At 50.0% G+C, this 20,097-nt stretch overlaps 2 protein-coding genes across 3 annotated transcripts; one reads left to right on the top strand and one right to left on the bottom strand.

The window, feature by feature from the left end:
• The first annotated feature begins 3,005 nt into the window (after window positions 1–3,005).
• LOC108024229 (chromatin assembly factor 1 subunit A) lies at window positions 3,006–7,103 on the top strand. The gene is made up of 3 exons (XM_017094101.3): window positions 3,006–5,304; window positions 5,373–5,542; window positions 5,613–7,103. The coding sequence occupies exons 1-3, from the start codon at window positions 3,117–3,119 to the stop codon at window positions 6,747–6,749; spliced, it is 3,495 nt and encodes a 1,164-aa protein (XP_016949590.1). The 5' UTR covers window positions 3,006–3,116; the 3' UTR covers window positions 6,750–7,103.
• Window positions 7,104–9,178: 2,075 nt separating this feature from the next.
• LOC108024181 (DENN domain-containing protein Crag) lies at window positions 9,179–19,951 on the bottom strand. 2 transcript variants are annotated; one of them, XM_017094016.3, is made up of 14 exons: window positions 19,437–19,950; window positions 18,197–18,513; window positions 17,001–17,547; window positions 16,794–16,944; window positions 16,465–16,736; window positions 16,182–16,395; window positions 15,802–16,122; window positions 14,242–15,665; window positions 13,878–14,180; window positions 13,413–13,493; window positions 11,869–12,289; window positions 11,330–11,812; window positions 10,969–11,153; window positions 9,179–10,904 (listed from the first exon to the last, which is right to left on the bottom strand). In XM_017094016.3, the coding sequence occupies exons 2-14, from the start codon at window positions 18,495–18,497 to the stop codon at window positions 10,586–10,588; spliced, it is 5,022 nt and encodes a 1,673-aa protein (XP_016949505.1). In that variant the 5' UTR covers window positions 18,498–18,513; window positions 19,437–19,950; the 3' UTR covers window positions 9,179–10,585. The 2 variants fall into 2 exon arrangements, with proteins under 2 accessions (XP_016949505.1, XP_016949506.1); XM_017094017.3 differs by lacking the exon at window positions 13,413–13,493 and having other exon boundaries at window positions 19,437–19,951.
• Between the last annotated feature and the right edge of the window lie 146 nt (window positions 19,952–20,097).

Genomic DNA, 20,097 nt, shown 5'->3' with positions numbered 1-20,097 from the left:
CACTGTGTATTTTTAGCAGACACCGAAGGAAGCCACAAATGTACAGAGAAAGAAAATGCGGCGCAGAGTGGGCGCTGGAGCGGTATTCACGGTAATCGCCAAGCCCGAACCCCATTCAAGGGAACCAGAGCAAGCGCGGCCGAACCCCACCCCAACACCACCCGGCAGGCCAACAAAAGGAAACTCAAACCGCAACACTCGACCACCCACCGTCCCACTCCCACCTCCCTCCTCCCACCAGCGAACGCCCACCACCCCCTGACAGAAGCTATTCAACCAAATGTTGTCTAAATGTAATTCAATACTTTTTCAATCTTGTTGCCATTGCCGGTTACTTTTTCCGCCCACTGTTACAGTTACCGCCGTTCACTGAAAACAAAAGTTTCTTTTCCAATAGGTTACTTTTTCCCGCATTTCTGTAAATGCGCCTAAAATCATTCTACCTAACCAATTGCCCAACTAATTGAGATCCCTGGCTGCAAAAAATTCCTCTTTGGAGACAATAATAATCATGAAAACAACTATTTTTTGCAGTGTTAGTAGCAGGTAGAACAACGAAAAGGAAAATAGGGGGAAATGTTGCTGCAGCAAATTCGAAACACATTTTACCCTCCAATTACTTAGACATAATACGAGCTCTGATTGATCTAGGTTGGTCCTGAATGTTTACCATAATGTTTACCAAATGTTTATGGCATTCGAAATACAAATTGTTTTAACGCTTAATTGTTTAACGCTCACTGTTTTCATAATTTATTAACTAGTAGTCACTTAGGAAGTATGGTATCGCATTAATTACGTCTGTTTGAAAAATATTTTAAAGTCTCTATCCCTCGCTTATTTTCAGCACATGTAAAATAGTTTGCAGGATAACCCCATCACATTGGCCGTGGTTACTTTGACATTATCGAAAGTCGCTACCTCCTTCCTGTCACTTTGACATTTCGCCGGTCTGACAGTCGTGTCACTTATGCATGACAACAGGTCTCTAATTTCACCGCGCCTGTCTGCGCTTTCTATGCTCACCGCTTCGTAAAATGTACTGTGCTCGGTGTTCAGTCGAAGTTGCTGGCTACACTTAAAGAAAGACGCAGTGTTATGTATTGCCAGTGAATGTGAAATATATTCTTGAGAGCGGGATCAGTAATAGGTTCCCCTTACACAAAGTGCCGGTGAAATGTATGCTCAAATATTTCATAAAATGTAAACAGTAGTACATTTCGTAGTAGCACTATTTCGCAAGCTTTAGATTTGTACCAAAAAGCATTTAGGTGTGTAATGAACTTAAGGACTCAAATTTCAAGGCCTTGAGGCCGAATTTTGAATTCAAAACCACTGCTCCTACCGTTCTTAGCTAACCCAAAACCGTTTTTGAATCAGAGCAAATCTGTTTACAAAATGTTCAAAGTGTTTGGCCTCCTTCCGCGCCATCCCTCCCCGTCGCGCCCCTGCCTCTGCGCCACCCCCCGCGCGGAGTGGGTTTTGTGAGCGCTAATAGATTTTCTATTACCAGGGGGAAGGGCGCCGGGAGGAGGGAGAAGGGAGGGCGGGGCGGGCGGTGTACCGCACCCGTTCACACGCATGACCGAATTCCCATTTTACGCCCCGTCTCATCCGGGGCCAGGGGCCAAAGGTCCCAGTGGAATCGATGCGGCATTATTATTATCATTATTAAAGGAGTCGATATGGCGGTGGCAAATCCCGGCCAATGCGAGTAATATGCCGCATGTCCACCCACTTCACCGCGACCCCGTGCTCGCCATTTACCGCCCCCATCTGCAAGAGCTGCGAGCGGCGCCCGCAACTTGTATCTCGTCTCGCGAGCGCTGCACATGTCAGTATTAGGCAGTCGCCAAGGCTCGCAGCCGAGTTAAATGGGTTAGTTCTATTCAGTTAGCTCCGTGGCGCTAGTTTCTGAACCAATCGCAGGCTTATCCTCTACCTGTAGGGCCCATACTTGTTTAATTGGTTACGTTACTATGTTCGCACTATGTGAGCAATTTTACAATTTCTACTAACTTTATATGCTCTTGATATTTCCCTTGGTAAGTACCAGGAAAAGTCCTGGTAAGTAAGGTGCGACTTAACCCTTTCCTCGCAAGCGGCAATACATGTGTTGGGGTAGTAGTTGCCCCTTTGAGCTGTGTGTGCGTGTCAGCCTTTGCAACAAATTGTAATTAAATGAATGTATTCCGGCGAATCACAGCGAGTCGAAGCCGGAGGCAGGATCTCGTCCTCGCGCCCGTCCCCGGCCGTTTTCATTCCCGGGTCACCATGTCAACCATTGCGATTCGAAAGCCGCAGTGGCAGGTGGAAAGGGGTCAGCAGAGGCAGTTGTTGTGGCCGCAAGCATTTTTCCACTTATCCGGGATTAGCAAAAATGGAGCATTAAACTAAGTAAACAGTCATTGTCGCCGGCGAGTGTCCCCCAGTGAAACAAGGGGCAACATTAAAGACGAGCCCAATCAGCCTGGCTTGACGAAATATTTGGGGAAACGCCAGTTTTAATTATTCACACAAAGCCGACCTCGAGGGCAAACTATTGGCATCGGTTGGCTTGCATCAGTAACGAGCACTTTCAAGATAAACATTTATTTTATATTGAAAGCGAAGCGTTAACTGTTTCTGAAAACAGCACAAATTGATTTATTTTAAGTCAATTGACACATTGGTAATTATCGTATGGATTTCGTTTCAAATTCTATACCTAATCAACGTACTGTCTAACAGTCATACCTAAAAAGCGTCAGTAATATTAGTTCTACTATTTATCTTTTAAAAGTTGTTTTCTTACTGAAACCGAGTCACCCGCAAACTAAACCACTATTTCTGGTGATCTTCAATTTGAATAAAAATAGGTATGGACTATTCGAACGCTTTTCCCTAGCAGAGTTCCGCACCGTTCGGCCGCTTGCCAACACTGGTGCGCGTCATATGGCGCCGATAGCCGACCATCGATCTATCGATCGCGGGGCCAATCTATTGGCGGCAATCCGCGCCCACCACTGCCATCGCTAGTGTGTTTTCAGCGCCTTTTTGTGGCCAGACGAAAAACAAGCGAGGATTTGCTGGTGGAAAGTAAGCCGCAGGACACAGGAAGACAGGAAAACAGCAGAATGCCCGCCGGCATTGTGAAGACCCCGATCAGTGGCCGGACAAAGGAGGCGGCCGTGGCCAAGTCCGCGGAGAGAACGGCCAGCGGTGGCAAGAAGTTCGTGCAGACGCGTCTGCCGTTCAAGTTGCTGACGCCAGGGGGCGGCGCAGGTGCTGAGACTGCAGTCGGAGGAGCCGCCTCCGGCGCCTCGTCCTCCGCCGGCGACCCAGTCTTTGTGATCCTGGACGAGAAGGATCCCGCTCCCCGCAAGCGCAAACTGTCGTACGGCGACGAGACGCCACTGGAAGGCACCGGATGCTCTGCCGGACAGCTGCGCCGCTCGAACAGCAAGGAGAACCTGGATCTGTCCAGCTCCATAGCCACCAAGAAGGTGAAGACGGCGGATTCGGTGGCGGAGGATGTCATCGAACTAGATGATGATGATGATCGCGATGATGGGATTGTGGAAAAGAAGGAAGAGGTGGCCAGGGAGACCAAGGAGGTCAAGCCGAAGCCCAAGAAAGCCTCGCCGGCACCCATACAAATTAAGCTGCCGTTGGTAAACAAGCGATCCAAGCGCAGGAAGTCCCTGAAGAAATCCGAGGAAGCGTTGGACACTTCGCCCAAGGAGACGGCAAAGACGGGCAGTGAGTCCAGCGATGATATTGAAGCCTTGGCCGAGGAGCTTAATCCCCAAAAGAAACAGAAAGTACAGAAACCACTGAAAAAAGCACCAGAAATAAAGCATGATGGTGAGGAGGAGGGAGCTAGGCAAAAAGAGGAGGAGGCTTCAAAGAAGCAGGAAGAGCCTCGAAAGACGGCCAAGGAATCCAAAAAAGAAGAGCCCAAGGGCGTAGAGCATAACAAGAAGAACGATCAATCCACTATTGATCTCTTTATAGCCAAAAAAGTTGATAGCAGCAAGAAAGAGGAGCCGGAAGCCAAGAAGAAAGATCAATCGGTAGCAGAGGATCCCAAGCAGAATAAAGCCCCTAAGAAGGATTCAATCAAAACGTTGGGAAAGCCCAAGGCGGAATCAAAACCTGTAGAAAAAAGCAAGAAAGACGAAAAGGAGGCCGGCACAACTAAGTCGCAGAAAGAGAAAGAAGATGCAGCTGCAAAGAATCAAAAAGAAGAAACAAAGGAGAAGAATGCTGAGCCAGAGAAGGCGACGTCCAAGAAAGCTGAAAGCGCAGATAAAGAGAGGATCAGCAAACAAGCCAAGAAAGAAGAGCCTGCTGCCCAAGAGAAATCGGACAAAGGATCCCCCGAGGCCGCTGAAATCTCGTTGATCCTCTCCAGCAGCGACGAAAACAGTTCCAGCAGCGAGCACGAGATGGACGTGGACACGGACACCGCGGCCGGTGACAGGACCTCCGCGCAAAAGGACGCTCTCCTGCAGAGGAAGAGTCTGCCGGAGGCCAGCGATACCCAGAAAACCCTTACGCCCAAGCAGCAAAGGCTCCTGGAGCGAAGGAAGAAGGCTCGCGAGGAGAAAGAACAGAAACTAGCTGAGGAGCGTCGCCTCAAGCAGCAGGAAAAGGAGCAGCGCGAGCAGCAAAAGAAGCAGGAGCGCGACGAGAAGGAGCAACAGAGGAAGCTGGAGAAGGACCAGAAGGAGCAGCAAAGGAAGATGGAGAAGGAGGAGAAGGAGCGCAAGCGGCAGGCGGAGATGGACTCCAAGAACGAGGAGAAGCGCAAGCGCAACGAGGCCAAGGAGGAGGTGCAGCGCAAGAAAGACGAGGAGCGCCGCAAGAAGGAGCAAGAGCGCGAGGAGGCGGAGCAAAAGAAGAAGCGCGCCGCCGAGTCTTTTTCCAAGTTCTTTGTGCCCAAACAGCCCAAGGCCGGTGGCGGCTCCAACAACACATCCTATCTGGAGCACGAACAGAGCAGCTGCGACAGCTCCAAGGCCAGCAGCCAAACGCTGGCCTTCCGACCCTTCCAGATTAAGGACGACATGCTGCTGGCGCCCATTGTCCGTGCCTCGCTAGGCGGGGAACAGCGCTCCCAGCTTGATGGTCTCTTCAGGTTCCTGGAGGAGGAAGATGATGAAGAGGAGGATATCGTCAGGAGGAAGCCACCAAGTCGGGCCCATCTCTATCTTAGCGAACTGAGCAGCGGACGGAGAGAGCCGCTCAAGATGCAGCGCGATGCCCGACTCCAGAGGCGCACCAAAGATGATGAGGAGGAAGACGAGGTCCAGGTGATAGGTGTGTCTCCCTTCGACTATAGTCCATCATCTGCCCCAACTGATATATTTATCTTACTTTTTCCGCAGATGATTTGTCCAATGCTGGGTTGCCCATCGAGGTGGAGCAGCCCAAACAACTGGCCAGGATGCGGGCCAAGTATCTGCATTTCGCGGACAACCGGAGGCCGCCGTACTATGGCACGTGGCGCAAGAAGAGCGGCAGCATCTCCGCTCGTCGCCCACTGGCCCAGGACAAGGTAGGGAACACACACTTCTGGTTTAAATATTAAATAACCTTCATCAATAACCTTTTTGCTCTTAACACAGGTGCACTTCGACTACGAACTGGACTCCGACTGCGAGTGGGAGGAGGAGGAGCCGGGCGAGTCGCTAAGTGCCAGCGAGGACGAGAAGGAGCGCGAGTCGGAGGAAGAGTCCGAAGAGGAGTACAACGAGTGGTACGTGCCACACGGCCATCTTAGCGACGAGGAGCTGCAGAACGACGGCGAGATTGACGATGGACACACGAGGGAGGCGCAGAAGGCCAAGCTGCAGGTGCTGCAACAGGAGTTCGCCCAGGAGATGAAGAAGCAGACGAAGAAGATCAAGCCGCGCCTGCTGGGGCCCGTTTGGCTGGACGAGAATGGCAACCCTTCGCAGCTGTTCCCGGCAATGTTTGCCCACACCATCGACATGTACGCCTGCTGGCAGATGGAGCCGCTCAGCCTGGAGCCTCCAGAGGAGCCAGAGCGCGAGGATCAGCTGCCCGAGCAGCCGGTCCCGCTGCAGCTGGACGATCGCCTGATGCAGCAACTGGTGCGCCTGACCCACGGCAATCGCAACTCGAAGATGTTTCTGATCAACGAGTATTTAGAGTACCTGAAAACCCAGGCGGCCGCCGAGTCCAGTCAAACGGTGCTGCCCTCGAAGGCTGTGCTGCGCGAGCGCTTCGACGAACTGGCCAGCTGGAAGACCGTCGAGCTGGGCACACCCGAGGCTGCCTCCGGCAGCAGCGCCAAGAAGACCAAGAAGCCGAAGAAGCGTCTCTGCTGGGTGGTGGCCAACGATATGCTGGAGAAGTTCCAGCTACCGGAGCTCCCGCTGCAGAACCAGTGGGACTACACGCTGACGCCGAAGATCAGCGAAGGAGCGGATGCCCCGCAGCACGAGCAGAGTCCGCCGGCGGAGGTGGAGGCCAGCGCCTCTCCCGTTGTGGCAGCGGTGGCGAACTCGGCTCCCACAACGCCCATCGGTGAACAGACGCCGTCAGCGGCTCAGGGCGCCAAAAAGCGGGCCACCCTGATCATGTCCGTGCCCCGCGACCATCCGATCCACCCGGCCACCAAGAACAAGCTGATCAGTCAGTTCCTGCGGCGGCGGAGCGATGCCAGTAATCCCAAGGAGAAGAAGCCGGAGAAGCCACCGCCCGCCGTCAGCGATGATGTGGTGATGCTCTCGGACTAGGCATAGGTTCACCTCTTAGGAAGCCGCGGACCCGCAACTACCGTCTCTGGTTTTGCGGTCTTCCTCTAGGCGTGTATTCAAATTATCCAAACATTTTTTTTCGCTAGATTCGCTCGTAAGTTGATTTAATTTCTTAATGTTCCGATGTACGTTCGACTTGTATGTCCTCCCTCACCACTCCATCATCCTCATCGGGAGCATCCTTCCTGCCCACCACCCGTCACCCACCCACTCATCTGTAGATCTGTTAAGGGGTTCAGCGAAACAAGTAGTAACCAATTGCAATTATCTCTACGTTTCGATTGCGTCAATGAACCATCTATACATATATAGAATATATGCAATAATACATTATGCGACAGTCTTTGATTTGATGGCCGGCACTCCCAACTCGGTCGAGAGCCGACGCGATGAAGACGGGGTCAGGGCTAATTCTGCGCGCGCTCTGGGGAGTCTCCTCCAGATCCTGCAGCTCCAGCCGACGGACTGCGCCAAAGTGAAGCGCGGGCCCCTTCCTACTACCAGCCGCCTGCCTGGGATCCTCTTCCCTGCTCTGGGTCAAGTGGCCGTGCAGCTCAGCCGGATGCGCTGGCCATCGTCCTTTGTTGGAGCAGCAACGTCCAATCGTCACCTGACCCCCTGGGCGACCAAAGCTTCAAAGGCGGCATTCAAAATTGGTTACACTTTCCCAACTTCCTTTCTGATCGAATTGAGAAATAATACAAAGAGATGGGCGACCACGACCGTGTCGCAGTAATTTCTTGATTTTTGACACCAGGCGAACATAAATCATAGCAGGTGGCTGGTGGGCGCTGACATTTTCTTCCTGGAAGGGAACCGTTACTGTGGTATAAGCAGACTAGAGATGGTCACTTGCTTGATCAGCTTTAGAGACCGTACAAACTTTTTGAGCGGCACACCTCTAGTAAACCCCTCAAAAATTGTCGTTGTCCACCTACTAATTACCCTGTTCGCCTGGTGTTTGCATTTGATAAATCGCTAAATTTTGAACTGCATTTCAACATTTTGAAGGGCTTCGGAACCTTTTTTTTAGTCAAAACGGAAGATTTATTGGTCTCAGACACCAGGCGAACAGAAAACATAGCAGGTGGCAGCTGGTAGCTACAAGCTAACTAAAACAGCTGTTCCTTTTTCAAGATGGCGGTCCTTTCCACATTTCCCCTCCCCCATTGGCCAATAGGAAGCGATCTCCTTCAAAAAGCGCCGTTAGTTGAGATCCAAGCTAAGAGTAGTGATGAGCAACCCCAGTCGTGTCACGAATTTGTCACGCCATGCACGAAATAACAGTTAAGTCCCTTGCATTTGCTTGGGCCGTGACAGAGGGGAGCATTCACGAGGGCATCTCCGATAAGCTTAGATCAAACTAATCAGCTGATCATTTCGACACTTGCTGAACGTTTATGTTCGCCTGGTGTCGAGAAATAAGAAACCAAGCAATTTGACAATTTGGTGGACGGGAAAAGAAGGTATTTTGCATTTCTGATCTTTATTAACATTTTCATAATGTCAGAAAAGTAATTTCTTGATCTCGACACCAGGCGAACATAAATCATAGCAGGTGGCTGGTGGGCGTTGACATTTTCTTGCTGGAAGCGAACCGTTACTTTGGTATGAGCAGTCTAGAGATGGGTAATCGCTTGATCAGCCCTAGAGTTCTTACATATTTTTTTAGCGGCCCACCCCTGGTAGAACCCTAAAATATTGTCGTTGTCCACCTACTAATTATCCTGTTCGCCTGGTGTTTGCATTTGATAAATCGCTAAATTTCCACTGCATTTCAACATTTTTTCAAAGGCTTCGTAACCTTTTTTCAGTCAAAACGGCAGATTTATTGGTCTCAGACACCAGGCGAACAGAAAACATAGCAGGTGGCAGCTGGTAGCTACAAGCTGACTGAAACAGCTGTTCCTTTTTCAAGATGGCGGTCCTTTCCATATTTCCCCTCCCCCACTGGCCAATAGGAAACAATCTCCTTCAAAAAGCGCCGTTAGTTGAGAGCCAAGCTCACAGTAGAGATGAGCAACTATAGCCGTGACACGAGTTTGACACGATACTCACGAAATTACAGTCAAGTCCTATGAATTTTCTTAGGCCTTGCGAAAGGGAAGCAATCACGAGGGCATCTCCAATAGGCTTTTAATAATCTGATCAGCTGATTGATTCGACACCTGCTGAACGCTTATGTTCGCCTGGTGTGAGAAATTAGTATTGTACAAATTTCGCAATTTGTGCGACAAAATAATACCTAAAAGTATGCAGTGTGTTTGCTTGGGCTGCGCCGAAAGGAAGCAAGCACGAAGGCATCTCCGATAAGCTCAGAATAAACTCATCAGATGATTGCTAAACTCTCCCACTCGCCTTTCTTTTATTTATTCAGATTTTAATGTACGGAACGAATCAACCGTCGATTTATTTTTAAAACTTTTTTGTTTATTCTTTTTGCCATTTTCGTATTGTTATTTTTTCATTAATTAAATTAATATTAAATATACATTTAGTTAGGATTCCCGACAAAAAAAAATACCGTGGCTGCGTTGTTTAAGTGAGGGTGTCGTGTGTGGGTGTCGTGTTTAAAAACGTGGACGTGAACGTGGTCGTAGTTTGATCTGCAAAAGTAATGTATTCCATCTACTTGTATAAACGATTATCCATTAATTATTGCTATTGTAATCGTTGTTTAATTGTTACATGCTCTCGTTATCAACCGCCTGCCCGCCCCATTGCCCTTTCACGACGAAAGTTTGCTTAGCTAACTAAAAGACCCGAGCATTGTGAGGAAATCTCAAGACAATAAAGTGCGATTTCTGGTTATTTTTCAAATAACCGGTTGTTGGAGAGGGTGCCCAGGGAGTGGGGTGGGGGTTTCCGGTTCCTGTCCCGTTCACAATGCTGATTTACAAGCTCGCACTTATAGCTCTGTATGTACATAAATACGTATCGTTATATTAGATATAATAAGGCAAATTCACGAGGGTCAATGAAAAGTGGAGTACACATCTTATGGGGTTCTTTTTGTTTTCAAGGAGGGTAAGTACAGTGCGTTTCGGCCACACAAACCAGTTTCCTCTAGGAGTTCCTTATTCGGGAGAAACACAATGAAAATTGTGCGGAATCAGTTGGGGCAGTTATTAGAATAAGTAGTTGGGCCTAGTGCAAAATATTAGTGCCAAATAAACAAATCCGTCTTTGAATTTCCTTACTGTTACACGTATGAAACGCACTGTCTGAACGTATTTATGTATTGTCACAGAAACCAGTCATGGTCAGTCAGTCAATGTGTGTGAATATCTTTTGATTAGGTTTGAACAGCGAAAATCGTTAAGTACTTATAATGTAAGATCAAGTCATTTACAAACTCATTTGCATGTTTTCACAATATTAATAAAAAAATTTAAAAACCTGGCTTGTATAGAAATAAATCGAGGACAGTTCAAAACTTATGCATTGAAAACCTGGGAACACTTCGAATCAAATATTATTCGTTTAAAACAATTATATTTTTGTAGCCTACTAGGAATAGTTCCGAAATACCGTCCTCTTCTTTTTATAATGTAAATAATAGCTTTGATTTCTAATAGAAATTAGTTAATAATCGTCCAATCTATAAAATCGACCCCAGCCTACGGTGTGTGATAAGCGTTTCTTGTCGTAAAACTTTTCCTTTTTTTTGTTATTAACTTTTTTGGTCGCCTTGTCTTTTAAGTGTTCGCCACGAGTGCAGCATCTGCCTTTCCTGGCGATCATGTCTCCTCTGCGGCATCGCCGGGCGATGCTCCTTCCTCGCCGCCCGTCTCCTCCGGCTGGGAGTCACTGCGTCAGGGCAGCAGGAGCGGGCGGAAGTAAGCGCGGCAGAAGATCGTCGACGCGGAGGGCGGCAGATCCTGGTTGCGATAGTACATGTTGCACTCGCGCTCTGTCAGCTTGTCGAACACGGCCGCGTAGTCGCGATGGAATGTGGCCAGGTCGACGTTGGCCCTTCCAATGGCGGTCAGGGCCAGGAAGAGGATGTCGCGGTAGAAGGAGTGCGACCGCTCCACGCCGTTGTTCTTCAGCTTGTGCCGCTCGTTGGCCAAACGCTTCAGGGGAGTGGCGAAGTCGTTGCACCGAATGGCCGAAATGATTTGCTGAATGACACTGCCGGACACAAAGGGATTATAGAACAGCTGTCGTCGAGGAATTCCTCGCCGGGATTACTCACTTCTTGTTGAGCTGTGACTGGTCGGTGAGCAACGCCTTGATGAGCGGATCCGTCGGCTGGGTCTCCCTGTACAGTATGTACATCGGCGGACCACTGGCCTCGGTGTGCAAATTCAGGTTGTCCCACAGGCATTGGATGTGCACCGTCTTCACCTTGCTCAGCGGATCAATGTGCTCCTTGTCGCTCTAAGCATTGGAAAACAAGGGGAAAAGATTTATTAGTCGGCCTGAACAAGCAATCTTCTAATTAAGCTGTGATATCATAGTATTTATCCAGAATCTACATTTACAATAACAAAAGATTGCGTAAGAATGCGTTAAGTAACTCTTGCTGAAAATATGATTACTAATTATCCACTAACCGGTATGGGCAGACAGAGCTCGGGCAGGTGCGTCTTGCACTCGATGCGCTCCATCAGCCAGAGCAGGTTCCAGTAGATGATCGGATGCTCCTCGACGAACTCCGGCTTGATCAGCGCAATGTCACCCTCCTGGGTGAGTATGTTCTCCAACTCCTTGCGCAGCACCAGCGGGTTTAGGTACGGCACGGTCAGGCTGGACTTGTGGCTAGAGCCGTTGGCTGCTCCTGATCCTTCTGCTGCGGGCTGCTCCTTGCCGTCCTCAAACGGCTCTGTCTGATCCGACTCCTCCGACTGTCGCTCGATCTGGACGCTGAGGAAGGGCACCGTGAGCTTGTTGCAGGCGTGGCAGGTGGTGTTCAGGTTGGAGTCCTCCGCTGTCCAGCCGCTCATGATCTCCTCGTCGTAGACGAGCACCGAGCAGTTGTGGCACTGTGAACACGTGGTCAGCTGGATCAGCACGTCGCAGTCACGATCCGCGGCGCTCTGGGGAATGAAAATTCGTAAGACTTTGACTGCGGTTCCACGGTACACGAACTCACCTCGCCGATGTGGCTGTAGAGGTTGTCGGGCAGAGCGGGGAAGGCGTGCATGTGGAGAGCGCCGGTGGAACTGTTCTCGCCCAGCGGCACCAGGTTGTTGTAGCTGGACTTGCGCGACTCACTGAGCCTGCCCCACGGATCCAGGTCGCTGGAGACGCGCCGCAACTTGCCCTCCTCGTGGACGGCGGCGTCGTGCTCCTCCTGCTCCGCATTGCCGTGCTGCGCATGATGGTGATGGTGATGGTGCGGATGATGCAGGCCGTGCGGATGGTGCCCGTTGTTCGTCTTCGTCGGCGTGGAATTGGCAGAGATCACGCCCTTGATCTCGTCGAACTTCTTCGTCAGCGAACTAGCCGCCGACTTGATGCTACTGAGGCTGCCCTGGATCAGCTCGTTCGACTTCTTGCCCGTCAGACTGGGACTGTGTTGTACAAATAACGAGAATTAGTCGGGTTTTCATAATCGGAGCATACTATAGGTCGATGTATAACGAAACAAGAATGAAGTGGAGCCAGCAGCAGCTGATTTCAGGCCAGAAGAGCCTTTTAAGGTCAGTCTGTTTCAAGGAGTTACCAGAGTTAAAGACCATCTTTACATTTTTGGAGAATGTATATACATATCTGGCCAAGACCCAGAAACCAGTTGCTGGTGGTGCTGCTATACATTATGGTGGTGCGGTGCTTGTGGATGACTATAGCTAGTTAGTTCGATAGATTCTTTGTGTTAGTATGGATGCTATGCGTGGCTTTTGTCAAACCTTGAATTGCCCGCCACCAACGAAGTTTTACAGGGACTTTAAACCGTAACCATAACCATAACCATAACCATACCCAAAACCAATGGCGAAACCCTGTGGTACGACAATTATGTAGAACACAAAACGAAAACAAGAGGTTAGGTCTCTGTTGCGTGTGTTCTTGTTGTGCCGCTGTGTGTTAGTTGCTGCTGACCACTTGCGAATAAAAAAAAGCAAACAAACACGCTTTTTAAAAAATACATAAAAAACATAAATATTGTGAAAGCATGAAGCTGATGTGAAAGAAATATAGAAAAAGGCATTTACAACCGATTCTACTTTATAATAAATTGTTTAAATAAATATTAAAAAGAAATGGTCGAACAATATCACAATGAAAATTACTGAATGAGGAAAATAAATCATCATCATTTCAAAAACATAATTTTGGGGAAAAAAATGGGAACAAAAATTATGCACTTCTTATTAAAAACCAACTTAAGATAGAATATAATAGTTGGAACGTACACCTATACGAAATATAGGGCTTGTGATTTCAAAAGTCTCTTATTTTACTGTACTTGTAGGACCAATGTGAAGTATATGTCCCCTAATGCATTTTAGAAGCGGCCCTTTGATAATGAAACAATGAATTGTAAAAGTAGGATTCACAATCCAACATATGATCGAATCTTATCTATTCCCTCACCATGGAGCACAAGTTGAGTGTGGAAAGCAGCACAACACACATTTGGTGTAGTTTTCGGGTATGTGTGTCTAGAGTTCTCTAAGAAAGGTCTCCACTTACCTTATGCTCGATATATTTTCTATAATATTGGCGGGCAATTTCAAGTCTTTCTTAAGGGACAATCGTGCGGGTGAATAACGTCTAAGATATAATTATATATATATATATGTAAATAAATCATAAAACGAATGTGGCACAGGAACGAGGTTGACTTAAAGAGAGGTAGATTAGGAGAGAGACATTCAGGGAGGGTCCAGTTTTCAGATCGCTAGGCCAATTTAAAACAGTTATTTTATAATCGCAAAATCAATGACCAATACTTCATATTTACTTTAATCTTTTCCAGCAAATGATTTGAAAACTGGATGGAAGTGGATAGAACGTAGCGTTATGAAGTAAGAGACAGATCCGCTTGCTTTGGTGATTGGACGTGGAATGCTTGTGGAACTGTGTATTCAGATGAATCAAAAGGAGGCACAAAGTGGGGAAAACGGAGGGGGAAAGACTGCGGAACGCCGGAGTTACCCGAACGTGAACTTCAGCGAGGATCCGATGTTGGCCAGGCTGTTGGTCACCCCGCTGCTGGCCACCGGCATCGTCTCGGAGCGGTGCATGCTCTTCCCGATCTGCGTTGACTCGTCAAAGGTGGCGCTCCTCTGGCCGCGGAACAGGATCGGCTTGTCGGTGTACATGCTGCTGTCGATCTGCGACTGCGAGTGCTGCTGATCCTGCTGCGCCTGCTGTGTGGGTGTGGCACTGGCGGTAGACTCTTCCTCGTTCAAAGCGCCCAGCGGATCGTTCTGGGTCACGGGCGTGCGTGGCGAGATTCTGAGGGGTAAAAATAAGAGTTACTTCCAATTCGAATCCTTTGAATTCTCGGCGAACTTACTTGGTTGGACTCTGCACCCGCTGGCGCGCCCGCTGTGCGGCCACATGCTCGTCGACCTCATCGTCGTCCTCCTCGTCCGCCTCGTAATCACCTCCGCCGGCGTATTCCAGCTCGTCTGCGGCCGCCTCCAGCTGCTTTTGTGGCGTGCTCGGCGATCCAGCCGTATAGTCCTCTTCGTCCTCATCCTCGTCGTCGTCATCTCCGCCGCCAATGCTCATGATCTGCTTTCGCGGCTGCTGTTGCTGGAGGGCCTTGGCCAGGATCTCGGTGTCCCCGCCGTAGGTCGGCGTGTTCGGGGCACTTCGTTCGCCGGGGATGAGCAGACCGGCGCTGTTGACCGCATCCCCCATGGACTCGTTGTTGCCGCCCGTAACCGTCTGCCGCACAATGCTGCCCAACTTGTTCCTCAGCCGATCGAAGGCGGCAAAGTCTAGCAGGCCATGGCCACCGCCATCACCGGAGGAGGAGGCCAAACTGGTGCGCGACTGCCCGTCGACCGTCTCCAGGGTGCTAAGGTTCTGGTCCTGGGACGCACTCAGCGATTTGTTCACCTTGGAGGCGGCCCTTTGCTTGCCGGCCTTGCGGAACTGCGCCGCTCCCAGCACCACGTTCTTGATGCGGTTCCAACGGATCTGGCTCAGCGTGGTGCTGTCCTGCGGCCATTGCGACTCCAGGACGCAGCGGTTGTAGAAGCCGTAGGTCAGCGCATTGGCTTGCACGCCCGAGCGCTTCATTAGGTAGTGCAGGCGCACGGCCAGCACCGGCAGGTTGTGGATCCCGCACAGCTGCATCATGATCCTGTAGCAGAACTCGTCGCAGGTTATCTTCAGGCGACTGGCCCGCACCAAGACGTCGTAGGCGGCGCGCAGGATCTCCGGCTCTTTGCCGGAGTGTCGCGTATCCAGGACCATAGAGGGCAGGATGAGAAAGTACAGCGAGTAGCAGGTGGCCAACAAGTACTTGGACCACGCTTCCGGATGCTGCTGACACCGGCTGGCCATCTTCTGGGAGAGCTTGATTTCGTGCTTGGTGCGCCGGGCAATCGGTGATCCCGGCGAGAGGGATGCGTTCAGCTGCAGTTGCAGGAATTTCGAAAGGGCCGTTTTTTTCGTGCTCTGCAGAAGCTCCGGTTGCAATGTGAAGTTCTCGTAGTTGTAGGCCAATCCTGCTCCTCCTGCCGTTTGAGATCCCGCCGGCGTCACACTGTCCGGCGGAAAGATGTACTTAGTCCGCTCGCTGTTCTGACCCGTGTCCCAGTCCACCAAATGAAGCTGAGCGGGGGTCTCGTCGTAGTTGCCCACCTTCTCCGCACACTCGTCAAAAAAGCTCAGGCCATGATCGCCATCGGAGACGAAGGAGCGCTCTTCGATGAAGCGGATAAACATCTGGGTCTTCATCATCAGCTCGAAGAACTTCTGGTGTGACTGTTAGGGAATGCATAAAGGAATTATAGTCTTAACCAAAAATCTTAGATAAAACGTGATTTAGACCGCTGACAAGCTAAAGTGAGAAGGAGCCCCACTACTATTTTGATATAGATGCAGTTACGCTGTTGCCTACCTTATCCCGCGATCGCAGAAAGGCCTTCAGCTGGAAGAGGGCACTTGGATCGGTGGCTCCCACCGAGGGCGCCTTGGAAATGGGCACCAAGAAGTCTCTGTAGCCGCGAAGAATGCTGGCCATGAAGAGAAGAAAGGCCTCCTGGATGCGCTGCTCCAGCACCAACTCACGCTTCCGCTTCCTGATGTCGCGATCCAAGCTGTTCGTGGAGTCGTAGCTGATGGGCTTGGCGTTCTCCAGTTCGGTGAGGGTCTGGCGGAGCAGGCGGGCTGCTCGCTTTGGGAGCAGCTTGGGCGACAAGTGGCGCTGCGATTCACATAACTGCCGAGAAGGAATATTAATTATATATTATTATACGCAAAGGTCAGCCCCAAACTCACGCTAATGTTGTTGGTGTCCAGGTCGATGCAGGTGACGTCCGTGGGCGGCTCGTACAGATCGAAGAAGCGCGAGTCCACGCCAATAAGATAAGGCAACGGGGCGTGGAGCACTTCCGACAAGCCCAGCGGGCAGAGTGGGATGTACGGACACTGCCACTTGAACGGGAACAGCAGGGAGACAATGGCCTCGGCCACAGCAGTTAATGTGGCAGGTCTGTGAAGGCGGAATAGATGTTTAGTAGGTATAACTGACACAGTCCTTCGGAGAACGTGGAGCACATACCTGAGCGAGTGGATGAGTATCTTCTGTTCGGTGAGGGCCAGCAGGAGCACATGTAGGCAGTTGTCGGTGCCCAAGTTCTGGAGCAGCATGTGGAAGCCGGCACCACTCCGAGGCAACGGGGAATCCTCCGGCTGAGTGAGCAGGATGCGATCATTGGACTCGCTGGACAGCTGCAGGTGAATACTGGGCGCCGGAAACGGCACCTCGTCCAGCAGCTGGGTTATGTACCGTTCCACCGGAATGGGAATATTAACGCCAAACAACACCATGCGCTGCAAATGGATACAAGATCAGATCTAATACATTTAAAGGGCAAGACCTAAACTCACATGAAGGTACTTCAGCCATTTGTCGAAGGTGTCGCCGAAGGGATGGTGCGACAGCAGGCAGATGGCCTTAATCATGTGCAGCGAGTGCTGGCTGCTGAACTCCTCGTTCCAACCGAGCAGCTCCTTCTGCTCCGCCGACAACTGCGACTCACTGCAAGGATTATTCTTAGAAATCTCCAAATTGACAAACAATTATTGGCAACCTACTCGTAGTCTTCGTAGAAGGTCAGCGCTGATCCGTAAACCTTATATGTGCCATCGTTCACCGTCAGAACAAAGGTGCTGAACACCGGACTGATGGGCTTTCGCTTCTCCGTTCCGTTGACGTGTGGCCAGGCCTCAAGGGAGGCGCCCATCGGCAGGCAGAAGAGCGGCACGCTCGGGCACAGATTCAGCGGGAAGTCGGTGTGGTCGACGGTGGGGTAGCGCAGCAGGATCTCCGGCTTGTAGCTGATGTGCTTCGGCCGGTACATGGATTTCTTGTAGCACAGATAGACGTCGCTGCCCACGTAGCCCTTGTTCAGCGTCTTGTAAATCAGGCAAAAGGCGTGCGGAGCCCGCTCGCCCCTGCTCTGGACGATGACGCACAGTTCGGTGACCACCAGCTCATTGCAGGGCATGTCCGCCCGGGCACGGCGGTACGTGAGGAAGGTCTTCGCCGAGGAGTTGTTCACGTTGGCCACACGGCCGCCGGGCGTCTCCGCCACGATTTCCGCATCCGACATGATCCGCTCGTGGCCATCGTACAAGACTCCTGCAAAAGGTGTGGCGAGTTAATATTACAGTACACATTTTTGAATGAAAGTAATCCCTATTGAAAGTGGGACGTTAACATAGACACTATACTTTCTGTTTTTACGCTCTTAATAAATTTCCATGACAAGGATATCAGCTTAAGGTTTTCTTTTCATATCAAGAACCCTAACCAAGCTATTTTTCGATTGGTTCTTTTTAAGTTTTTTACATTTGAGTTGGGGTTTTCCACTAAAAAAATAAGAAGCCTAAAAAAAGTCGAATGTATAACACTAAGATTCAGTCATACTTAAAGTGTTATTCATTCCTTTCAATTTAATAGGTACACAAAAAATTCAGATTGGTTGAGATAATTATTTCCAGGAAATAATAAATATAAGTCATGCAGGCGCGCATAAAAAGCCCAGATTCATACTAATCAAATATAATTTCATAAGTCTCAAAAAGTATTTAATTCAATAAATTTAAATGGGGCATCACAAACTGAATCTTTCATTTTGACTGAGTTTGTATAAAAGTTGTATGTAAAAGAGTCTAGATTATGAAAATGCATGGATTGGCGGAGCCTATCAGACCTTTTAACAATGCCATAAGCCCTGACAAGTGAAATATTTGGGGAGGGCATTCGAAAAAATCTTATGACCACCCACCTATGTCCACCAGCGGCGGGCGATCCTTGCCCCGCCGGTAGTAGATGTAGCAGTCGGTGGTGCGGACCGATCCGTGGTTGAGGTTCGCCTGCAGCCCCGTGGGCGTGTGCGAGAGCAGCTCGTATCCCTCGGGCACCTCCTCGCCCAGCAGCGGGAAGTAGACGCCGATGTCCGTGATGGGTTCGATGGTGCTGGCCGCCCGCAATCTTCCCGAGTCGTTGAAGCTGTTCTCCTGCAGCAGCTGGGGGTGCTCCGGCATCCCGGCCACCACGAAATAGTCGGCGATGCGCTTCTCCTCCATAGCAGCGCCGTTTCCTCTGGAAAAAGACAGCACAGAGCCGGGTTGAGTGGTTAATTCTCGGGTCTCATGGCGGGACTTGCAGGCAGATTAGATAAGGAGGGCCGACAGACAGTGGCTACCAGTTGTGCCCGTCGTACCAGTTGGGGTTGCTCCCAATCCCATATTAATTAAAGTTTTGCTCAGCTATCTTCGGTCGGTGGGGGCAAAGTCAACGAAACTTCCGAGGGGAGATTTGATATGTGACACCAGTAATCGTGTGCTTCCCAGTTAAATTAAGAAGTAGTTCGTTGCTACTTCATATTTTAGTTTAATGTTTAATGTTTATCTTGTTGGTAAATATTTAGTTTGAGTTTCCTGAAGTAATTACCAGGAGTAGTTAATTATGTTAGGTTTTTGAATTCAGCAATACAAAAACTAAAATGAGCCTACGTTTTATCATTTTTATGTCAATTAAAGCTGTGATTAGTATGTCGTTTAAACTAAAAACAAGCATCGCCAGAAGTTTCATCACCATATCACATTACCCACAAAGAAGAACCGCAGAGTCTTGGTTTTTCTGGGTGACCCACTGTGGAAGACAGCTGACCCCGACCAACTCGCACTCGAGGCTTCACTGTACCCACCGCGCGGGGCGCACATTCTTTTGTCAACATGCATTGGCTGCGACTCCGGTTGAACTTTGTATGCTGGGCACTCGTGCTCCAAACAACAAGCAGCAACAAATGGAGCTGGCGAACAAGTTCCGCCCGATGATTCAACTTCCTCCGCTTCCGTTCCGCACAACAACAGCAGCAGCAACCGCAGCAGCAACCGCAGCAGCGCCTTTTGTTTGCGTCGATTGCCGATGCGTTGTTTTTGTTTACAGGAGTGCAGTCGGAGGAGGGGCCAGTGTCAGGGGCGTGGGCAGAGGGAAAGGGAAGAGGGGCGCCACAAACTTACTGCACTCCCGACTGGTGTCCTCCGAGGGGCGGGTGGAGCGGCCTGGCGCTGCGGGCAACCTTCAGCTGCTTCTGTTGTTCGCCTTGGACTGCAATTGTCGTCTTTCCTTCGCCTTTTTCTTCACACTGCGTTAATTTCCACACACCAACACGGAACACACACACACGCACACAGTTGGACTAGTTGGGTTTTCCTTTACATCATTTTCGCAGGGTTTCCTTTGGAACCTCCGAGTCCGACCGCAACCACGATTGCAACACGCACAAGGCGCTGGGTCCGCGAATTCCACAAGATTAGGCTCTACGCACGTACGTGTGGAGTGCAGGGGACAAAAAGTAAATTAATGTTCGCCTAACTGGCCTGCCAGCCGTGTGCGCGACTCTGAGTGACTGGCAAAACGGCCATTCGCCTGCCCGCGCTGCTGGCCAACTGTATAATTAACGCGCACTGCGAAGCAACCACGCGACTATTATTAACCGACTTACTATTATTAATAACTTTTTCCTCCTTCCAGTGTTACCAGACGGTTCTCTTTGCTCTTGCCCACACTCGACTGTCGATGACTTTCGGTGTGTACCATCACTAAAAGTTTTCCGCTCGCGCCAAAATGAAATTCAATTCATTGCGATTCCTTCAAACATTAATGTTAATAGATACATTT

Source organism: Drosophila biarmipes, chromosome X, assembly GCF_025231255.1.
Source record: "Drosophila biarmipes strain raj3 chromosome X, RU_DBia_V1.1, whole genome shotgun sequence".
NCBI lineage: Eukaryota > Metazoa > Arthropoda > Insecta > Diptera > Drosophilidae > Drosophila > Drosophila biarmipes.
This window is presented reverse-complemented; position numbering and strand designations above follow the sequence as displayed.

What these genes read in the sequence shown, in the direction of transcription:
- LOC108024229 (XM_017094101.3), top strand. Translation starts at nt 3,117, where the DNA reads ATGCCCGCCGGCATTGTGAAGACCCCGATCAGTGGCCGGACAAAGGAG. An exon ending in AGACGAGGTCCAGGTGATAG is followed by an intron (nt 5,305 to 5,372) that starts GTGTGTCTCCCT and finishes CTTTTTCCGCAG; the next exon opens with ATGATTTGTCCAATGCTGGG. An exon ending in GCCCACTGGCCCAGGACAAG is followed by an intron (nt 5,543 to 5,612) that starts GTAGGGAACACA and finishes CTCTTAACACAG; the next exon opens with GTGCACTTCGACTACGAACT.
- LOC108024181 (XM_017094016.3), bottom strand. Translation starts at nt 18,497, where the DNA reads ATGGAGGAGAAGCGCATCGCCGACTATTTCGTGGTGGCCGGGATGCCG. An exon ending in AATGGCTGAAGTACCTTCAT is followed by an intron (nt 16,737 to 16,793) that starts GTGAGTTTAGGT and finishes ATCCATTTGCAG; the next exon opens with CGCATGGTGTTGTTTGGCGT. An exon ending in TGGACACCAACAACATTAGC is followed by an intron (nt 16,123 to 16,181) that starts GTGAGTTTGGGG and finishes CCTTCTCGGCAG; the next exon opens with TTATGTGAATCGCAGCGCCA.